At 34.5% G+C, this 23,597-nt stretch overlaps 1 protein-coding gene across 4 annotated transcripts in view; it reads right to left on the bottom strand.

The window, feature by feature from the left end:
* The window catches only part of PHF14 (PHD finger protein 14), a 184,620-nt gene that overhangs the window by 38,907 nt on the left and 122,116 nt on the right, over positions 1–23,597 (bottom strand). The window contains exon 18 of one of the 4 annotated variants that reach the window (XR_008389646.1): positions 4,752–4,833. The exons of 2 other annotated variants lie outside the window; for them this stretch is intronic. Coding sequence is in view for 1 of the 2 variants with exons in the window: in XM_037167351.2 (XP_037023246.2) it covers positions 17,007–17,030 (24 nt within the window). In the remaining variant the exon portion in view is untranslated. Of the gene's footprint in view, positions 1–4,751; positions 4,834–15,186; positions 17,031–23,597 lie in introns of those variants that run through there. One more of the 4 variants, XM_037167351.2, reaches the window with a different exon arrangement.

Here is a 23,597-nt window from a genome sequence, read left to right as displayed (position 1 = left end):
CTGCAGAACATGCCTCTGTAGAATTATCTTTATTAGTGAGGAAACTGAAACTCAGTGGCACAGCTGCTAAGCGGAGCAGTAGACAGATCCAGGTTTGTCTGGCTACAGATCTCATGCTACTGAGGTACATTTCACTTAATTTCAATTTTATAGAAACTAGCATATATTACCTGACAGGTAATAAATATAACAGAAACAGTATTGGCTTCTTGACATTTATGTGACAAGACTGACCGTATATCAAAGATGTTTCCCAGGAATTAAACATTTCTCAATGTCAGTAAGTAGCTGGGAACAATGTCAGATAATGCCAAAATTTGCAACCTACTGGCGTGAAGCCCTTCACTTTAACATGAAGTATAGAAACTTCAATATTATTACCTGAATCTCTTTCAAATCCTATCATGTGAACATCTTTGCTTGAACTTCTAGTTTCTTTAAATATTCCTGTATATGATATTTTTACAGTTTGTATTAATATTGTATGGTGAGAAAAAAATGAACATATAAATCTATAGCGCACCATTGCTGAACAATAAAAGATCATATCACAAAAGCTTGAAAAAACTCTACACAAAATTAGGATTATAAGCAAGTTATTACTTCCTGTGAGATTATCTATGTTTGCTTCTGGGTCTGTATCCATGTGCCTAGACACCAAGCAAAACTATACAGACCTATATGTCAGTCAGGGTATATTATGACAACAAGCATACTCTGCTCTAGACAAAAATGTGAGTTGAGTGAGTTGTGAACACCATGTGCCTTAAAGGTGTAATTGAAGAAAGTCATAAAATAGGGCACATCACAAATAGTAAGGACCAGAGGTTGCTGCACAGAGCTGTGTGCAGAGTCATGTATGGGAATGTGTACAGAGTGGCACTCATTCATCAGGACGTGTACAGGGTGGTATGCAGGCATGTGGAGGAATGGTGGTTCCCGGTCAGAGGTCTTGGAAAGTTCCTGCTCCAGATTAACTGTCTGATAGGCCAGGTCATCCCCACCATCCTGATGGGAATCCAGTACTCAGTGCAACTTTTTTACAGACTGGCTGATCAAAAAGTACATCAGTACATTAAGTCATATGGTATGGAATATTTGATTTAACTCTCATCAGTTCTAGAAATGTTTACTGTACTTTTTATATATTTACTATACCTTTAAAAGGTACCAAAGTTACTTGTCATATATTTCATTTCTTTGGTAATTTACTTTTTATTTCTGTCAAAACAAAGCTAAAGGGTTGGCATACTCCAGATATTTGTCTTAACGTTTTAAATTGTCCATGTTTTAGGGTTAATGTAAAATAGATACATTATTCATTTAAATACAAATTTTTAAAATCCTTTAAATTTGATTTCAAACCAAAGGCTGATGATTTCTATTTGCCTTTAATTTTCTTTCAACATGAAGCTCATCAGAGTGTGTCAATTAGTTAACTTAATTAGGCTGACTTGATTAAGCCCTTTTCTAGGTCAATATGTAAAGTTACTCAAATTGAGAGCAGAGTTTATAAAATTAATGTTCCTGTGTAATGCAAATGACACTGAATCACATATTAAATACTCTCCAAATATCAGAAGAAACAAGTGTACATTGAAATAAATAGTGGCTCTAAAGGTTTAATATCAATACATGTCTAATTTTTAATTGAAACAAATTATTTAAATATTTTCTCTTAATATGTTTCTTATTAATAGAACTATAAATTTACAAATAAGTCAATTCTGTTCTAGGGACAAATTTTGCTCTAAATTACTCAAAACTAACTGCTTTCTATTGTCAATTCCAGTAGGACTGAAAGAACATATCTAAAAAACTTTCTGCTATACAACAAAATTTCACTGTGAATGTGAAAAACAACACATACATTTTACAGACATTTCTACTCCTTGAATTTCTGTAATAAGAATATTTCCAAGGCCTTTGCTTTTATTAGATTTTTACTCATACAAGAAAAAAAGTAAAATATTTGTCTAAAAGACAAAAGCCTCCCGAAGCTGTTAGAACAAGTAATATACAACAACCACATACTTGTGTTTGGCTAGAATAGTTGGGTTCCAGAATCACTTGTTACATGAGCTGCAAATTCACTTTAAAAGAAATACAATTTTTTAAAATTAATTTTTATATTATATGATTCAAGTCAATGAATTTAAATTTTACCAACCGTGAACTAAATGAATGAAACTTGAAATTAAAAATAGATGTCTTCAGGCTGTAAAAATAAGTTCTCAGTGCCCATCAATCCCAACATGATCTAGAACTTTGTGGATATTTGCATTTGCTAGCATTTATGAATTATTACCTCAAATAAAATCTCAAATGAAATTGATTATAATGACTGATTGTGGTAACAAGTGAATCCACTTTTACCTCTTAATTTAATAGTATGCCCACTGACTTTGCTTAAAAGAAATTTTTAATGCTTACTGGGTAATGTCATGAGAAAAAGCAGGAAAAAAGTCATTTATGCCAGTATTTCTCAATTGTTTTGTTAACATCCCCCAAAGAGTCTTTTTAGAACCTTTTTCTTAAATTCCCCAAGAAATTTTAACTCCACACATGTACTGTATATCTGTTTATGTGCACATGTAAAGTTGTACTTTAAAGAGTAAAAATAAAGCAGAACTTTATTTGATAAAAGACTATGAATGACTATAATTTTAATCAAAAATGAAAATAATTACTATGTAACAACTTTATAACATTTCCTGAGTAATCTTTATTTATATTAATTATATCAAGTTACATATGCAAATTATAACTCACATAAACATATAACAATATAAAATCAAGTCTTAACAAATCAAATTATTTTATTTCCAGCAAAAATAACTAAGAAATTAAATGAATCTTTAAAATCATTTATAGTGAACCCTAACTTTTGCTTGATAAGAGAAAATACCCAGCTACTAAATAATCATGTCAACATTTCCATTTCAGTACCTAACATAATTAATAATGGATTAAATAATTTTTGTAATATTAAAATATAAACTATAGTCTGTTTTTATTTAATTCTACAGCCCTAGTTATACACAAATGCACTGATGATCAAGCATAAACAACACCCAGGAAATAGCAATGGCAGCCGATAGGCACATTCATGGCACCACATGTAAAATAATTTCAAGGTCAAGCAACTGGTTGAAAGTTATCTGTTCATGACCATCCATTTGTCATTGTTTTGTGGCACTGATTGTGTGTACATTTAACACACCTCCCAACTCAGTGTCAGTACTACTTGCATGATACCCAGGAAAACCAGAGACGCTAAATACTAACAAGAAGATGTTATCAGAAAATGGAAGATCACAAACCAATAAATTTTGGTCTCTGCTCCTGCAAGAACCAATTTTTGCCCCATTGGGGTGACACTGCTCCCACTGAGAATGCATGGCATGTGTTGTATAACAGTAGATCTTAAAAAAATACATGCACATTGGGGCGGGTGGGCTGGGATGGGAGAAATAGAAAATTGTACTTGAAAAATAACTAAATTTAAAAAAATACATGCAGAAAAAAAGTAACAAGATGTTAGCAGTGGCCAGTCCTGAATAATTTTTATTTGCATCTTTATATATTACTTTATAAGCATTAATTACTATTTATAATGTTCAAAAAAGTAATTAAAATAAGTATGACTATGTTTGCCATAGACATCATAACTAGATTTACTAGGCTTTTCATCTGAATACATAACTAGATATCTAGACAAGTTTCATTAACTAAATGACAGAATTTCTCAGTCTCTAACTTATGTTTATATATTTAAATTTATGTTTATAATTTTTTAGCTTAGATAACCAAAACATTTGCAATGTACCAAATGTGATAAGCACGATTAAGACTGGTAAATGCACTTCTAAAAGTTTCAACACTTTCTAAGACCCTGTAGTAACAGAATATGGCAAAAAATATGCCCATCCTGCACTGTCATTTTTTAAGGGAAAAATAACCATGGAAATACTTAAACATGAAGAAAAATGTAATCCATGCTTTGCTTGTAAATGCTGACAAGAAATTTCTGAAAATCTGGCTTCTTTCACAGTACAGAATACTTTATTATGGCGCTATGTTATTTGTGAGTCAAAGTGAATAAATATGCTAGAATAAAGAGATGAAAAAAGCCAACAAGGCAAAAAGCCAAATACTAATCAAATACTAATTTTTAAGCCCAAATAAAAATGAAGAACTCTAAATTCTTTCAGCTAGCATCCTGAAAAAGGTCATTTGTAATTAAAATGCTGACAGAACTACTTGGCAGTGGCATCGCCACTATGTCAACAATGGGACTGGTACCGTGGAAGTCACACTGGCTGCTAAGTGTGCCCAGCCTCACACTGACCTTAATATGTGACGAGAAATGAAGGAGTGTAAAAATAGAAGAAATGTGAACAGAGCCGATTTTAGAAAGAAAAGAAAAGAAGCTAGGCTTGAAATAAGATGTTGGGAAATTTAAATTGTTGTCAACAATGTTACTTATGTGCACCCAAAGCTCATGACTAATTATTTTTCTACCATTCCCCACCACCTGTTTTTAAATACCATTTGACTTTAATAAGACAGGTCTGAATGTATCATAGGTTAATTCTTTACCAGTTTTCATATATCATCCTTTACCTTGGTCGGCTAGCTGAAAATTATACAAGCTATAAATTAGCTTTAAACAAGCTCTGAATCAGGTTAGAACTGGTTTTCAAATTAAAGAGCCTTCAGTATATTACAGGGTGCTGTCATTTTATTACCTCAATCAATTCTGTGTGGCCTGAGGTGGAAGGAAATGAATGCTGTCCTCATTTGCAATGGGTTTATCTCTTACAGCAGGCTCTGGAAACACAACCACAGCAATGAATTGAATGCTAAAGTACATTTAATATTACCAATGCAGGAAATTGTTACTCCTTAACAAAGATTCGAGTTTCAATGGGGAAAAAAATCCACATTTCTTTACTGTGAAAAATATACAAAAAGTTAACACTTGATTAAGCTTAAATTTTATAGCTTAAAAATTATAAAGCTGACATTCTATTAAAATAACTTTAGTGGTCCTCAAATAAAGAAGAAAACACAACAGATGGGCTATTCTCAGTGTTTCAGAAGTACCAGCTATACATTTATATCTTTATGTTTATAAAAACCATTTCATTTCCTTTTCCTGTGCAATTAAATAGAAAAGTGAATTAGGTACTAGTCAGGCTCATCATCATTGTTGAGACTCTAAAACACAAACAAAAGAGCCAAAGAGAAAAAAGGCTAATAAGTAGGTATTATTTATCACTGAGGAAATGAGACAGAGAGAAGAAGTCACCCGCAAATCTATCCAGATACCTGGACAATTTGATTCTGAGCCTGTATTCTTGAAGAATATTTGACTAAGAATATAGGGACATTGAGTAGTACATCTAAGAGACTTTAATTTCCCAGAAAACAATGTTTGCACCAGAAGCAGAAAGAGAAACACTGATGGGGATGGAATAAAGTCAAGTTTAGAGACCTTAGCAGGGTATGTAAGTCAAGAAAGAGGTGGGTTCCAACGCCAGCAGACAAAGAAATTAGCAAGTTTCTGTGCAAGTGCTTACTGAATACCCATAACACAAGAATGTGTTCAGTCTTCCAACAAAGTTTGCTTAGGGGACTATGTGTTGCTCTACCTCATTATTCACTGTATGTCCTTCTATAGTTTGAGTATACTCATGTGGATGAAAAGTGATTTTAGATATCTATATTTTCTCAGTAAATTTGTTTTTAATCGTTGAACAGGTTAAATGATAATATACAATCATTTCTGAAGTGCTCAATGATAGAATAATAAAGGACTATGGAAAGACCACTAACTAGCACTAACCTGGTCATTAACTAGCTGTGTAACCCTGAGATTAACCTAAGCTCATTTCTCTGAGTCTCATTTTCATTGCTGTAAAATAAAGCATTTTGATTTTAATAATCAATATTTTTGTAATTATTTAAGTGGAAGTGAAATCAATTTAATGGAGATTAATCAGCATTCTTAATCCAAAAAAGAACAAAAATTTTGGCATGATTTTATTCCATGAAATCTGTAAGTCATATATAACAAAGTATATAAAATAAATCTCATTGAAAAGGTTTGGAAATCACTGGTCTAAATGATAATTCCTTTTCTTCTAACATCCTCTAAAGCAGGGGTCTCCACCTTCCCAGGCCAGGGACTGGTACGGCTCTGTGGCCTGTTAGGAACCAGGCCACACAGCAGGAGCTGAGCAGCAGGCCATGGAGCCAAGTTTAATCTGTATCTACAGCCACTTCCCATCACTGCATTACTGCCTGAGCTCCAACTCTTGTCAGGTCAGCGGCAGCATTACATTCTCGTAGGAGTACAAACCCTACTGTGAACTGTGCCTGTGAGGCATCTAGGTTGCACACTCCTTATGAGAATCTACTGTTTGATGATCTGAGCCGAGGGGGTGATGCTAGCGTTGGGGAGCAGCTGCAAATACAGATTATTGTTAGCAGAGAGGTTTGACTACACAGAGGCCATAGTAAATCAATTGTTTGCAGACTCATATCAAAACCCTATCACTGTGTAGCAAGTGACAGTTAAGCTTCATCTGGTGGCAGGCTATAAACCCACTCCCTCACCCCAGGTCCATGGAAAAAAAAATATCCTCCATGAAACTGGTCCATGGTGCCAAAAAGGTTGGGGACCACTGCTCTAAAGGGCTTCAAAAAGACGTCAGTAATTACAGATTCATGACATTATATTTACAACCCTTCATAATATGGTCTCAATCTAATCTTCCAACCAATTTGCATTAAAAACATTATTAACTGAAAACACTACCTTTCTCCATTGAATTGCCTTTGCTCTTTTATTAAAAATTGGTTTGTTTTACATATATACGTAAACTCTGTGTGTGTGTGTGTGTGTGTGTGTGTGTGTGTGTGTGTGTAGAAAGAGTTTTCTGAGCTCTCCCTTCTGCTCCGGTGATCTATATGCCTGTTCTTTTGCCAGTACCATACTGTCTTGATTCCTGCATCTTTATAGTAAGTCTTGTACTTAAGATAGCTTCAGTTCTCCTACTCAGTTCTTCTCCTTCTATATTATGTTGGCTGTTCTGGGACTTTAGACTTTCCATAGTAACTTCAGATCAGTTTGTCAATATCCACAAAATAATTTGCTAAGATTCTGATTAGAACTGCACTGAATCTATAGTTCAAATTTGGAAGAGCTGTCATCTTGACAATATTGAGTTTCCTATGTACATAGGATATTTCTCCACTTGTTTTGTTATTTCTTTTGTTAAAGTTTTATAGTTTTCCTCATATGGATCTTGTATATATTTTATAAGATTTATGCCTAAGTATTTAATTTTTGGTGCTAATTAAAAATGGTATTGTAGCTTTCATGTCCTATGCCAGTTGTTCATCGCTAGAATATAAGAAAGCAATTGACTTTTGAATAGTAACAAATTCAAAGCACTGAAATACTTGAACATCACGTTAACATAAAAATCTATGCAGAGACCTTATAATGTTCACAAAATTAACTCAAAATGAATCACAGACCTAAATGTAAAATGCAAGGAAGATAACATTAGGAGGAGATCTAGGTGACCATGAGTTTGACAACGACTTTTTAGATACAACACCAAAAGTAAGAATTAAAACACACTAAAGAAAAAATTAAGTTGGAGACTTCATTAAGATTAAAAACTCTCTGCAAAAGAAACTGAGCAGGGAATGAAAAACAAGCTACAAACTGGGAGAAAATATTTGCAAAACATATACCTGATAAAGGACTACCACCCAATATACACAAAGAACTCCTAAAATTCAACAGCAAGAAAACAATCTAATTAAGAAATAAGCAGAAGATATGAAGAGACAGTGCACTGGTGGGAATGGAAAATGGTACAGTCATTTTGAAAGAAAGTGGCACCTTCTTACCAAACCAAACATACTCTTACCATATGATCCAGTAATCATGCTCCTTGGTTTTCCCCAAATGAATTGAGGACTCCTTTATGTCCACATAAAGGCCCACAGAACATGTTTATAGCTGCTTTATTTAAATTGCCCAAACTCGAAAGCAACCAAAATTGTTGTACACACAACAAACTAACTGTACACATATCTAGATGAATAGATAAATCAACTATGAAACATACTGTATGATTCCAATTATATGACATTCTGAAGAAGGCAAAACTTTGGAAACATTAAGAAGATCTGTGATTTTCGGGGGTTTGGGAAAAGGGACAGAGGGGTAAATAGGTTACAGCCTACTGGACTTTAAGGGCAGTGAGACTATTCTGAATGATACTGTATTGGTGAATATATGACAACATATGTGCCCTTCAGTGGCGAATATATGACAATGCAGTATATTTTGTGGGTTTTCAAACCTACAAAATATACTGCATTATAAAAACTGAATCTTAATGTAAATTATGGACTTTAGTTAATAATAGGGTGAAATCAAAATAAATTTTAAAACACATTAGCAACTGTTATTAGTAGAATTACTACCTTCAAACTATTGTGCAGTTTCCCCCATACCAATTGTATACATACTGTTGTTCTCCAAAGATTCCCCTATGTTGCTTCATATACCAGAAAGGCCTAAGTATGGTCTACGGCCATACCACCTAGACCGCGCTTGATCTCACCTAAAGTATAGTAGCACATGGTAGCATTATACTTCTCTGGCTTCCTCAAGTTAGATCTAACATGTACTTTGTAGAACGTAAGCTGTACTGATGTGTTCATTTCCATGTATGATTTTTAAAGTCATTCTGCAGTTTGCCATGTTTCCTGCTACAGTGCTTTGGACCATATATGTTGAAATAAAACTGTCATCAGCTTGGGTCCCCGAGTAACCATATGTAAATACTTGCTCTTCCAACTTATACTTTCATGAGAAGCCAGCAAGTGTTAGTCCACCAAAAACTTGGTATTTTTTGTGTTTATGCTGTATAACCTAGCCTACCTTAATTTACATTCCTACCAAACTCTACCTAGTTTTCACAATTCCATTCTAGTGACATGTTATTCACAATTTGTTTTTGATTCTTGGAGCTAAAAACAATGTTCTTCATCTCTCAATTCCCACAGTAGCTCATCTATACCTTGTAATGGCATTTAATATTTTAAATGTTGTATTATAAGTATATGCATACATGCCTTATCTGTCCTTCAAGAACATAAACTCTTTAAAAGACCAGATCATATCTGATTATCTTAATATATCTGTAGTACTTAATAGATATGGCATTCCTTTTGAATACTACACAGATTTTTATTCAATAAAATGGGGTTCCTAGTGCAGACATATTGGTAGGCTCATCAAGAAAAATAAAATATCCTGGCCTGTGTAGCTCAATGGATTGAGCATAGGCTGCAAACCAAAGAGTCACTGGTTTGATTCCCAGTCAGGGTACATGCCTGGGTTGCAGGCCAGGTCCCCAGTAGAGGATGTGTGAGAGGCAACCACACAATGATATTTCTGTCCCTCTCTTTCTCCTTCCCTTCCCCTCTCTATAAAAATAAATAAACCAAAGCTTAAAAAAAAAGAAAAATACCTGTATAAATAAAAGTTACTCTTTCTTCTCAAATTTTATGGATGAAAAATACAAAATAGACACTTCGAGGTTAGTGTCACATCCTTTTGACAACTCTGGTGCTCCCCTTTCTGGGGGACAGTTTCTTTTTAATTTAACACTGTATCTCTATTCCATAGAAACCTACTATAAACTACAGGTACTCTTAAATATTCATTGAAATACTGAGTGAACTAGATAGGATCAGAAACTATTCTAAGGAAGGATATTATTTTAAACTTGCTCATAGATATTTTATGTCATTTACACCAATTCTTTTCTGCATGTTTGGGTCATGGCTATAGGCATTTATGTTTCAGACATCATTTGTTGTTTCAACAAGTAGCCTTGGGCATCTAGGGCAAAACCTAGAACCCACCTACACTCTTCCACTGCCATTCAGCAAAATAAAGATTTAAAAAATAACTTTAATAACAACTAATAGGAGATGGGCTATCAGAAGCAATTTTAAATCTATCTTAGAAAAATTATGTGTAACATTCTAGCTCCTTGTCTTCAAGAAGTATGAGAGAAATATTCCCTGCCATAAGAGTTTGCAGTGTAGCTGGTAAACAGAACCTAGGCATATAGAGATGAGTAAAGATATGAAGAAACACCTACCAAATGCCAAACGAACAGTCTAGCAAAACAAATGCACAAGAAATTTAGTCTAGTCCCAGGGACTGTAGAGAAAACCAGGATTTAAGCTGGGCACTTAATTTTTAAAAAATCAGGACAGGCCTGATGATATTCATAAGAGACAGAAGCAGGGAGGGAGGGAGTGGGAAGAGAGAGAGAGTCAGAGAAAGCCATGTGGAATGTTCGCCTGGGGCCGGATTGTAGATGGCCCTGAAATTCAGGGATGAAGCCCTGACACCTGCCCTATGGTATAGGCAATGGAGAGCTCCTTCCTCGAGTTTTCAAACTTGGAGGGACATGTGAGAAGTCATCTTCCAAAAAGGCTGACTTGGAGAAATACTTCTAAGGTGGCTTAATGAGACTAGAAAGAGATTCTGAAGAGAAAGATTTTTGGAATAAAGAACAAAAGTAAGTGACTTTTTTTTTTCTTCTGAGATGAGAAATAGAGATTGAGGTAAGAAAGTAACAAAGATTGAAGTAGGAAACGTACAAAGGCTGTTTCTCAGGTTGAGAGGAGATAAGATGAAGATATGGCCCCCGTTTCCTCAGTGAAGTAAAAGACGGAGTCATTGATACGTGAGAACGCTGGGAGTAAAACTGACACTTGAGATATGTGGCGAAGGTCGGAAATAACTGCTGTGAGAAATCCGACAAGGGGCTCACACGATGGCCATGAGGCCTGGTGTAACTTAGGAGGCCCACATTTATTGTGAACCTACGTTCATGATCTCCTCCACTTACTTCTGGCCAGAGGAGAAACAGTTGAGAAGAATCAATACAATGGATCCAGAGAAAGTTGAGGAACTGTAATAGAGGGCTGTAACGTTTTGTGAAAATGTATATTAAAATGCCACATCATAGTTTAAAAAGGAAGGAAGGGGTTTAGTCAGAAGGAGGAGGATATCCCGGAGATTTGGAGAAGAGCTGAGGAGCGGGCAGGAAGTATTTGAAAAGGTGGAAGTCCTAAGGAAAAAAGACCACGACCTGAGTCATGGTGACAGGGTATGGTGACATGCACTACAGGGCTCAAGGGGTGGATGAGTATTTCTCTCTCCATTTGTCATAACTGGTCTAAAATTTATTTTTTAAAAGATATGCATTGAAAAAATATTTCCTTCAAAGGAAATATTTCCTGAAGCATTTCGGAGCAAAAATTGGTCTGGTAATTCAAAGGAGAAGCCTGAAGAACGAGGAAAGGTGAGACTGGAGAGTAAGGATTTCTTTAGAAGATGTACTTTAAAGGAAGCCCCCACGTAAGAGGGATTTTCTGAAAAGTACTCAGAGAATTTGTCCCCTGAGGGTATGAGGGACGCAGACTGGGTAGTGATACACATCTGTCTAGCACAGTGACCAAGCAACAGAGAACGGTGCAGGGGGGACGACCGCTCTTCTGAGCTCTTCTGAGCTCGCAAGGCAAAGGTCTGCATGTGCTTAGGGAGGGCAAAGGATGACCCGCGAAAGAGAGCAGGCTCCGGTGGTCTAGAAAGGCATCTACCCACGGATGACAGCCTAGTGGGAGTGAGGTGCTGCGGGTTAAAGAGGAGGAAAGAAACTTAAGTTCTGAAAATGAGTTACAAGTAACCCCAGGAGAAAGCATCTCTCTCATCAAGGGAACTGCTGGTAGGAAAATTCTAGCAATGACAGGCAGCTAAAAACCCACAAAGGAAGCACGAACAACAGGCAAAATCCAGTCAGAGGGCCCCTTTCAAATGACAGACTTCTCAGTTTGAAGTCGACCTAAGATGGTGAGAGGAGAAGCTGTGAACTTGGTTGAGAGACTGAAGCCCCGACACTAAGCTAGGCTACATTTTTTAAATATATTTTTAAGAAGTCTATTAATACCTCAGGGACACTGAAAAAACAAAAAACCAAAACCAAAAAAAAAAAAACCCATGAGATATGCCCTAGAGTCATATAAGAAAAGATCCAATGGAGCTTGTTTAAAGTCACTGGGCTGAAAGAGTTAAGTCGCTTTCTATTTGCATCTTGTCTTGAATTCAGGAAAAATATTTATCTTATATCTGAGTAAAAATGGAAGACTGGCCTTTTAAAAATAGGAATCTGGATAGCCCTTAAAGCATTTCATATAGAGAAAGACCAATTCCATTGTCTCCTTTTGTACTCTTTATTTAAAATTAACTTGAAGGGTTTTTGTTAAAAAGTGTCCATTTCAGACTGCAGGATTTTTTTTTCCAAATTGCTAAGAGGAATAAAAAGTAAAAAGGAACTAACTATAGTTGACCATATTGGGAAAGTAAGTTCCTATGTTTGAGCTTTTTACGAATAAAGGAACACAAACATACATGATAAATATCGAGAGTGTCATGTTTCCCAATGCTGTTTTCATTAACTTGGGAAAACCAGGAAGGGGTGAGAAAGTAGAAAAGAAGAAGAATGTGGAGACTTGGAAACGAATCATGAAGACAGAAGGTTTACCTCATGCACAGGTTAGATTCATGAGTAGCAGACTTGGGAGCGCTCCAGCAGCAATGGAAGACAAGACTACATACACTTTATAACAGGGTCTTTATGTCGTACATAGGTTAACGCTTCCACACGGTCACTAATGTCACAGGGAAAAGGTTGAGAGATGTCTAAGTTATATAGCAGTTTGTCTGCTTGTGAAAGACAAAAGAATGCTTTCTAAAAATATTTACTTGATTCACAATCTTTGGCTTAAAGTGGGGAAAAAATAGTGGTAAGTAAACTAATGACTGGATCCTGGAATAAATGTTAAATTGAGTTATTAAATAATGATGTTTTGTTGCTATATATGTTGAAACTGCAGCATTGCAATAAGAAAATAATGCTAAAATACCTTACATTTATTACTTGTTTAAAGCTCCCTATACATCTGTGCTTTGATCCACAAATATCTGGTCATCTAAATTCAGAAATCTGATTTTAGAAACAGAATTTACAGAATACTACTTGTCTTTAAAAGTTAGGAAAAAACTTTAGTCCCCCAGGATCACAAAAGTGAACTCATAAAAATGCTCCGATGCAGCTTGAACTTTTCAAAGTGATTCTTAAAAATTTTAACCTCTGTGAGCATACTTTAAAGAGTTTTCCAACCAGTGAAGCAGATAATCAGTTGTAGGCATTATGGAAGGTGCAGTTAACAAAAAGCCAGCGAAACTGCAGTGAAGATATATCACTACAACATAAACCTTTAAGAAACCTTCAGAGAAAACATTAAAATGATTGCATCTTAGGTGACCAGAGTTTAAATTTAGCATATGAATATATTTCAAAAGAAAAAAGAGAACAATACATTAATGCTAAAACAACTTGTAGAAGTCAGAGACCACAAAAGAAGGTAGATGGCTGAGCTAGGTCACAGGTGGGAACACAGTACAGTAAAAATAGTTAAATGTATGAATCTTTATCTGTCCAGGAGGAGGTAAACATTTTTTAAACTTTTTATAAGTGAAGTAATCATTCCATACTATTCGGTGAACAAAGAACCCGAATGAGTCTACATTGCATTATAATTTGTATTTGATCCACTGACAAACAAGGTATTGTTTTTGAGTAAGAGGCATTTTTACTGCAGAAGAATGCGGGTATGGAGGAAAGCATGCAAAATCTTCCAGTTTGTACACAAAGTGGCTGACACTGCAGGAATCAGAATACTCTTATAAACTATCTTTGCAAAGAGTCTGAATGTGGTTGGTTTTAGTTTCTTTTCACAATAAAGGTTTTCAAACTTCACAACTCATGACATTAAAAAGAAATATTGGACTCAGCTAAACTACAGGGCTTAGTGCCTAATAAAAAAATCACTTTTAGATCTCTTTCCCTTACCCTCCCTCCAAGTACGACAGATTAGAGTCCGCTGGCTCTATATAAATCATCCATATTGTCAAGTAGCAGCTTTCTTAACACAGATACTTACTTCATTGAATTTTATGAAGAAAAAGCCTTGAGGAGTTACACTCTATCTTCCACACCTTACAGTATGACCATCTTTAATAAATTTGTTTGTTTTAAGAATAATCTCCAGGTTCTATACCCTTACTTGTTAGAAAGACCAAAATAGATCCTACTTAACAACAAAGGTATTTTTCCTTTTCCTATTAGCAGTAGTGTTTATTTATGGAAGAAAAATTATCTGAGTTTCTACATTATGAAAATCTATAATGGCTTCAGGACAAAATCTAACTCAGAATCTCCTGCAACAAAGAAATAGAAAATACTTATTTCAATATATGTACAAAAGCAAGTTTCTACAATATAGGCTGATGTGGGTTTGAATCTCTCTTAAAGCACTTATTAGCTGTGTAATCCTTAAATTCTTTAAACTTCATTTTTTAAGCTGCAGAAAGATAAAAAGCAGTAACTACCTAACCGACTGTAGTGAGAATTAAATGGGATTATATATTTTAAGTGCTTAGATAATGCTAGGTACATAGAGGTGCTTGATAAATGTTAATTGCTGTAATTACTGCTATGGCACTTTCTTATTTTAAAATTGTTCATTTTTCTGACCCAGCAACTACAATGAGAATATATGTATGCAAAGAAATATTGTACAGTACTTAAAAAATCTGGTTAGAAAAGAGTATTTAACATGAAAAATTATTCTGTATACAATTATGTGGAAAAGGCCATTGAAACAGAATGTATATGATTGCAATTTTTAATTTAAAAATTTTTAATTACAGTCAACATACAATATTATAGTTTCAGATGTACAACATAGGGATTAGACATTTATGTAACTTACAAAATGATCACCTCAATAAGTCTAGTACCAACGTGACACCAAACATCCGTGACTGTTTTTGTAACTGGCAATTAGTACTTCTTAATCTGTTCACCTATTTCACCCAGACCCACGGCCTCCAAACCCCCTAGTAACCATCAGTTTTATTCCCTGTACCTGTGAGTTTGTTTCTGTTTTGTTTGTTCATTTGTTTTTTTTTTAACATTCCACATATAAATATAATCATATGGTACTTATATATTTCTTTGCCTAACTTATTTTACTTAGCATAATTCCCTCAAGGTCATCCATGTTGTTGCAAAGGCAGGATTTCATTCTTCTTGCATGGCTGAAAAATATTCCATTGTATATATATATACTACCTCTTCCTTATCCATTTGTCTATCCATGGACACTTAAGTTCCTTCCATACTTTCGCTGTTGTAAATAACACTGCAATGAACATAGAAGTGCATATGTCTTTTTGAATTAGTGTTTTGGATTTCTTTGAATACCTATAAGTAGAAATGGTGGGTCATATGGTAGTTCTATTTTAATTTTTTTAGGGAACTCCACAGTATTTTCTATAGTGGCTACACTAATCTGTGTTACAACCAACAATACTGCATTAATGTTCCCTTTTCCCCGCATCTTCACTAGCATTTGTTGTTTGCTGATTTATTGATGATAGCCACTTTGACAGGTGGGAGGTGATCTCATTGTAGTCTTAATTTGCATTTCCCTTATGATTAGTGATGTTGAGCATCTTTTCATAGGTCTATTGGCCCTCTGTATGTCCTCTTTAGAGAAGTGTCTATTCAGGCCCTCTGCCCATTTTTTAATCAGATATACTTTTGGTGTTAAGTTTTATGAGTTCTTCATAAAATTTTGGATATTAACCCCTTAACAGATATATCACTGGTGAATATCTTCTCCCATTCAATAGGTTGCTTTCGTCATTTTTTGATGGTTTACTTTGCTTAATATGATTGCAATTCTTAAAGAGTAGGTTGTACTACAATATACTACCAAACATAAGCAGAAATGTAATACCTTTAGATGCTATAATTGCCAGCAGTTTTAAACATTAAATTTTTTCGAGTTTCCTAAATATTCTACAATAACCATGTATTAAATTTATAAAAAACAAACACACATATACAACAAATGTAACTTATTTTCTGATTCCAAGTTTCTCTAGAGAGGTAGAGTCAGAGAAAATAAGTGAGTAGTAAAAGAGTGAGAGGCAGATCTTTTTTTACAGCAAGGTTTTACACAAATATTATTAGTTCTGTTACATTAAAAAATTACTGTTTTAAATTACTACTTTCTAGCTTTAAACAGAACTTAGAGACTGACACCTTCACTGTAGCACATTTAATCATATCTCCAGAATAATATTTCACTTGGAGATCAGTTGATATGTATTCTCCTACTTAAGTAAGTACTAAACTTTATAGTAAAAGGAGACTATTAGATAATGGCCAACTAGAACTTACTGGTAAATTTATCACTACATTATGTCTCAATTAGACCAAAGGATAATATCTGAAAAGGCAGAAAGCCTCTCTCTTGATGAACATTAATTCAGAGAAAGTAGATGGATCATTAAATCTAAACCCCAAGTTTTCCTGTAGCAAACTGCATGGTAAGGAGCTCTGGGTATGGATGTTGAGACCTGCAGAGTGAGAAAAGCAGATTGTGAAAACAAGCTGAAGAAGCCTATCAAAAAGACTGAGATATGGTCTGCTAAGGGGGGGGGGCAGGAAACCAGGAGAGAACAGGTTCACTAAAGAAAAGAAAGGAGTTTGTAAAAAGTAGTAAGTTACCAACAGTGTCAACTACCACAAAGAAGCAGCAAAAGATGAGGCAGAGTCATTAAGGAAGATTCTTGATGGGGACAAACTAAATACAGCTCACAGAATATCCTTGAGATGTTGCTGGGCAATTCCAGAACTCAGAAAGAAGAACAGGCATATGGTGTGCTAGTAATCACGGGATGCTGTCGGACTGAACCTAAATCAGGTGTCATCCAATCTTCTTGAACCTGCCTCTGGGGTTGACAGACAGTCCTGTTACAGAACAGCAAAATCTGAATACTGAAATTAGAGACAAAAGTACCATATATGTAAGGAATGTAAAAAAGATTAGGGTCTAAGCAGTAGTTCTTAAATTTTAATAATCATCACCCATGGTGTTTATGAAAATGCTGATTCCTGAGCACCATTCCTGAGATACTGGTTCTGGGTTACCGGGTTTGCATGGGGCCTTCCAAACTGCATGTTTACTAGTCCTTTAGAAGATCCTGGTGCAGGTGGTTCAATTTGTGGGCTACATTTTGAGAAGAAATCATAGGCATTTGGGTTGTGTGAGTTGACAAATGATAGTTATAAATTATGGTGTAAATCAGAAGATTAATTTTTTGATAAATAATGCACAGAAAGGAATAAAGTGATGTTCACCTAACCTATTAAAGTGAGTTGAAGGTAGTTCTAGGGCCCTATCACAATGAGAACTGAAGCTAAGAATTTAATATCGAGCAGGACTGGGCTATGCTGGGGCCAAGAGGCAGTGAAGGCTATTGTGGTCCAGTCTTGTAAGTTGCCTTCTTCAGCATTTTACCAGGAAAATACATTAAAAACAGTAAGTAGGATATTCCCAGAGGTACTCATTTTTTAAAGCAACACGAAAGGAAACAAAGTTATATGCTATGATTAAGGAAGTACAGTTATCCCTTCGTATCTGTGGTACATTGGTTTCAGAACTCCCAGGAATACCCAAATCCTCAGATTGTCAAGTCCTTAGTTGACCCTCCAAATCTGCAAGTGCTGCATCCCCAGATTCAACCAACTGTAATTCTGGGTTGGTTGAATCGTTGGTTGTGAATTCTGTGATACAGAGGGCTGACTGTGATTTCCTCCCCTGGGAATTGGAGCAGGTGACAGAAAGGGAGAGAGAATGGGTGTAAAAATGGGGTTCTGGAGAATTTACACGTATAAATTATTGCCCTTTCACCCATACATATAAAGGACTTGTTGAGGTTTTATCTTTCTAACAGTAAGGCATTAGTGGCATCTGAGGATGAGTATAATTTCCTTCCTTAAGAATGAGGCTTTCTCTTGGCATAAATGTTGTAAGACATATTGAAGGCACATAATAACGTTATGAAATTCTAAATGTGTTTACGAAGTATGCCCTAAAAGTTAATACCCTTCATTTCTATACTCCATAGTGAATGTGAACATGCTAGCTCAGAGTTTCTCACATTTCCATTCTTAGAAGTATTACAACATTTACACAATAAAAGGATGAGTTTCTGATATATGCCTGCTCTCCAAAAGACATTTGTTAGGCTTGATGAATCTTTTATTATTGAAAACTTCATACACCTTGACAAAGTAGGTACATAAATTATTTTATATCTGTTTTCAGTGTTGGTTACTTTTAAATTATTTTGTTTTTACTTTTTATCCTTATTTTAGTTTCAAGTTTATAGTTTCAATGACCTTGACAAAGAAATAATACCCCTACACAATGTGGAGAAAATTTCTTGAATATTTCCTAACCTATTAACACAGAATGTCTTCAATTAAAAACAGGTTTCCCTTTTATGCATATATCAGTTATTACCTTCCTAATATTCAGTACTTGCTGTAGTCACTTGTTTAAATTTAAAGTAAACCTTTACTTTCTAAATATAACACCTTCTACTTAAAAGCTAAAATAAAAACATTAATGTATCATCTATGTGATTCACAGAGGACCATGATTGTATACTTAATGTGAAATAGTTATTGCCACCAATATAAAAATACCAATTATTTGCCAATGATATATAATAAATTTAGCAAAAATACATTATGTAATACTATATAATTTTAAAAGTCTAGAGAGCCATAGGTGCCTTAGTTTAAAAGCAGGTTAATTATAAAAATACTTTTCCTTGCTTCTTAACTCTAGCAGGAAATTAAAATGAACAGCATTTTTTTGTGAATAAAGAAATTAGACATAACCTTACTGTAGCGTGGAGTGCGAGAGATAAGATTTTTACCTGGCATGTGTGAAGACAAAGAATAAAACACAGAAAATTGCTCTTCAGGTTACTTTTTAAAAAACCTTTCTTACATTTAAAAATCAGATTATCACTAAATTTGAACTTTTCTCTCTGTGATTAAGGAGAGATGCCATTTACTGAGTGTCTCCATTATTCCCAGTTATTGCCATTAAACTTTTCACAAATGAGGAACCCAAAGCTCACTAAAGTGTAGCAACCTGCTGAAGGTCACCAGCACTGTAAATAGTTAATATATGAACCCAATTTATATCTCTTGAAAGCTCATAAAGCTATTTTCTCTACATCATATTGCATACTTTGACTTTCTGAGTATTTTAAATTATTCTATTTTCTTACTCAACAATGCCTCAGATTATAAGAAACTCCATAAATTTAATGACACATTTTTTATGGAAAAAGATATTATCACTTAAAGATATAAACTGCTGATAGATACACATCTGAATTTCAGAAATGTCAAAAAAATAAATGTCACACTGTAAGTAATATGACACAACCCACTCCCCCTATGTCCCCTAACCCTAGTCTATAAATTCTAATTAATCTTGGTAAGGGTTCCATTAGAACATCGAGATTAGAATGTTTAAATATATTTAACTTCAAAACTCAATTCCATTAGCTATCAGAGTTTATTCTTTGAATTTTCTAGCTCAGATTTGAAGAAGTCTGTCTTAATTGTAGGCAAAAAGGTACTGCTTAAACCACAATATGTAGGTTAAAAAGATCATTTTTAACAGATAAGTAATTCTGCAAGACGGTGAGATAAACTGAATGTTTAGTAAACTAACTGTATCTACATCTAGAATACATGAAATCACAAATAATCATGTGTGTCTCACACAGCTCTGAGAGTGGACTAGCTCAGTGCGAACAGGACCATCTTTCTGCAGTGAGCTATGTCTCTGACACACGCTATGGACAAATACTGGAGTAACAAGTTCATGCAATTCATACCACATTCCTTCTGAATTCACACATCACTATATTAGAAACCCCAATTTTAATGTTTCAAATACTAGGTTAGTAAGGTAAAAATATTCTTATTAACTTTTTCTAAGTGGTAGTAAAATTATCTTTCAGCTTAACTACAATAGTCTTAGCAGTGGACTTATTTTCCCTCCACAATGATAAAAAATAAAACCATCAGAAAGTTTAAAAACTAGAGGAAAATACAAAGTTGGTGAGTTTTGAAAGACAACCCTATGTGGGGCACCGTACTGCACTTTGGTTAATTACCTCCATTATGATTTCGTTTCTCCCTGCATATGGCATTCCACAGCATGCTACGTAAACGCAGAGGCCTGCGTGCCGTCTGAGTTAGAAAATGCCTTGGTTTTTCTAGTTTGTAGTAAGTGTAACTTAAAGAGCAATTTTGTTTCCCAATTTTGCATATTATTAATATGGAACATCTGTCTAGTTTTAGAGGTTCCAATCATTTTCTTTCTCTGTGAATATGATGCTGAAATATATAAAATATGTATCGTAAACATTGACAAATTTTACCTAGAGGAAAGAAATCAAATGTTTGAAAAGATTCTTAAGGAATACCTGACCGTAACTTATTGAAGTAAATCAATATGCTTAATGCATATCACACAGTCCCCATGAAAACTTCCTTAGGTTACAGAACTAAACAGATCAGCATAGATTCTAATTCTATTATAAAGAATAACCATAAACAGTCATGGTTTTGCTGAAAAGTGTTACTTGATAAAAGTATTACCTAGGGGTAGGTTTCAGAAACATGTCTAGGACAATCAGGTAAGCAGCCTCTCTGGGCAGAAAATCGTGACAATAAATAATAAGTTCAGTACATAAAAGTTCAGTTTAAACAAATAACATACTCTAAAAAAGCACAGTGGAATTGTTTATGGCTATTACTTTTTATTGAATTCACAAATCATCGTTGCCTGTCTGAAAGTATGGCACTTCATTATAAAGTGATGTAAAAACACCCATTTTTATAGGTGTAGAAAACATACACAACTTTGCCTGCCAGGGAAAATGCTAGAGTAACTGGCTACATGTTGAACTTGGACTGGGATGAAGTAGAAGATCAACTGGAAGTTTGTGGGCTTTATCATACACACTATCTAAGAGGAAATCTAAAGGTTAAATATTTAACGATAGCCATTAATCATCAAGGATAAGCATCCCATAGTTTTAATTCTCAGACAGGTTCGTTCTATGGGATTCTAATGTAGGGTACTATACACAAGTTTTCTCCAGATTTTTACATACCCGTATCTGTAAAAAGGCAAATCAACACTCATTAAAGCTAACTAAAGTTCACTGTGGTAAGCTCTACTGCTGGTCACACAAATGCTAGAAGAGTACTCAATTAAGACAGTTAAGTGGTATAAATTTTACCTGAAAATGACTTCTCCGTCAACTGTGCTAAATTCAAAGATTTAAAATTTAAACTAATGTCAGATAAAATCCAAGAAGCCCAATGAATAATTAAAATATTAAAAAGTCCTTTTTTATGAGTCAGTTATGTGCTTCAAATTTAAAAGAACCTTAAAGGATAACTCATTTTACTTTTATATTTTTCATAAATCTTCATGATACATAAAACTCAGACATCCAATTTCTAGTATTTCCAGGTTCAATTAAATGTTCTTGCTTAATGTATTGTGGCAAGACACTCCTTGGAGAGACTGTTCTGATCCATTATTAAAGAGGCAAAATTCTCAATGACTATCTTACTTGAAAATATTGCTTCAACATAAGTATATTGGTTATAGAATTCTAGTTGCTCAATGCAGAAAATTTGGAAAATAAAATTTAAAAACAACTTACTTCCCCCTACTCAAGGATTTCTAATACAATAATTATCAAAAAAATACCATTTTTTTCTGTTGGCATTTATAGGTCCAGAAAAAATCTTTTCATAGGGATTTAGATGAAATTTCTGTGCATGTTTGTGACTTAAAAAGAGTAGTATCTAGAAAGATCAAGTACAAGCAAAGCATGTGGAGGTCTCCAAGCTACAACAGCTCATCTAGTGCTAGTCACATAATGACCTGTTGTGTTTACTCCGTTTTTCATATAACAGAGCTCAAACACAGGTGAAAAGCTGCAATCACAATTGGCACAGTCACTGTAAAATATACCATGTGTATTTAAATTCTCAGTGGCACTTGTGAATATAGATAACTTGGATGAAGCACCTTTAAGGTAAATATTTATACATGTTCATTAACCAAGTCCAAACAAGTCATCTTTGTGTTGGGAGTCTCAGCAGATGGAAATTGTTGTGATCTGTGTCAAGTGCACCCTAGAAAGAGACAGAACAGTGAACTGTGCCCTGTATTTTAAAAATACAATATTAAGTCTACTTTGTATTTTACAGGTAAATATATACATCATAGTTTTTAAGTGTCAGTTAAAGTTTGGCTTGGGTTATATGTATTGTGTGTATTTGTTTTAAAATTCTTAAAAAGCTCATTTTTAGCTTGAAAACTTTAATAACTGAAGAACTCACAAACTATACAAAATAGTGGTTCTTATTCCTGACAGTTCATTAAAAGGATTTGAAGAGCATGTAAAAAACATAAACATCCATTCTTACTCCCTCTCTCTTTCCTGCCTGAACAGTTCAGGATATGGTAAGCAAAGTAAGTATCCATGTGGTGTGGGCATAAAGGGTGAGAGAGATGAGTTTTATATCTGGGGATTAATCATGTAGGAATATATATAATGCAAGCCAGTTTTCTGTCAGGACATTGCAGATATGGACAGGAGAAAAACTAGAATGGTTTATAACACCAATAAACACAGAAATTTAGATGCAAATGTATATATGCATCAATTTATATGCAGGCATACCTTGGAGATATTTTAGGTTTGGTTCAAGATAACCACAATTAAGAGAATATCACAATAAAGCAAGTCATGCAAATGTTCTGGTTTCCTAGTCCATATAAAAGTTACGTTCACAATATACTTTCTTTTATTACATGTGCAATATCATTATGTCTAAAAATACAATGTATATACACATATACCTTACCAATATGTGACACAGAGATACAAAGTGAGCAAATGCTATTGAAAGATGGTGTAGATAGACTTGCTCAGTGTAGGGCTACCACAAACCTTCAATTTGTAAAAAGAAACACAGTATCTCTAAAGTGCAATAAAATAAGATATGCCTATACATACATTTGGTGCCTGGCATTGTCTACTGAGAAGATTCAATAGGAGCAACATCCCAATAACAATGAGCACATCTAGTACCAATATCTTGGTTTCTAAATACCATTCTCTACTAAAAGGAAACAGAGCTCCTTGGATAAATAGCTGGTTCCAGGAATAGGATGATGGAAAGTACATGTTGGGTCAGGAGAATTTTTAGTAAGAAAATAATTCAAAGACTGCTGATATGTCAAAAGAACACAGTAGTCAATTTGAAGTGGCAGAAGCCAGCCCAAAGTGGCTTCCATTAACCACATTTGGGACAATTTGTAAATCAAAATAAATAATGATAATAATAAGTATAACCCATTGGGAAAAAACAAAAAATGAAAATTTGATGAAGAATAGGATATTTACATAGTTCCAACTTTCTTCCCCTCACAAATTACCT

Source organism: Artibeus jamaicensis, unplaced genomic scaffold (assembly GCF_021234435.1).
Source record: "Artibeus jamaicensis isolate MK-2021 breed Jamaican fruit bat unplaced genomic scaffold, CSHL_Jam_final contig_923, whole genome shotgun sequence".
NCBI lineage: Eukaryota > Metazoa > Chordata > Mammalia > Chiroptera > Phyllostomidae > Artibeus > Artibeus jamaicensis.
This window is presented reverse-complemented; position numbering and strand designations above follow the sequence as displayed.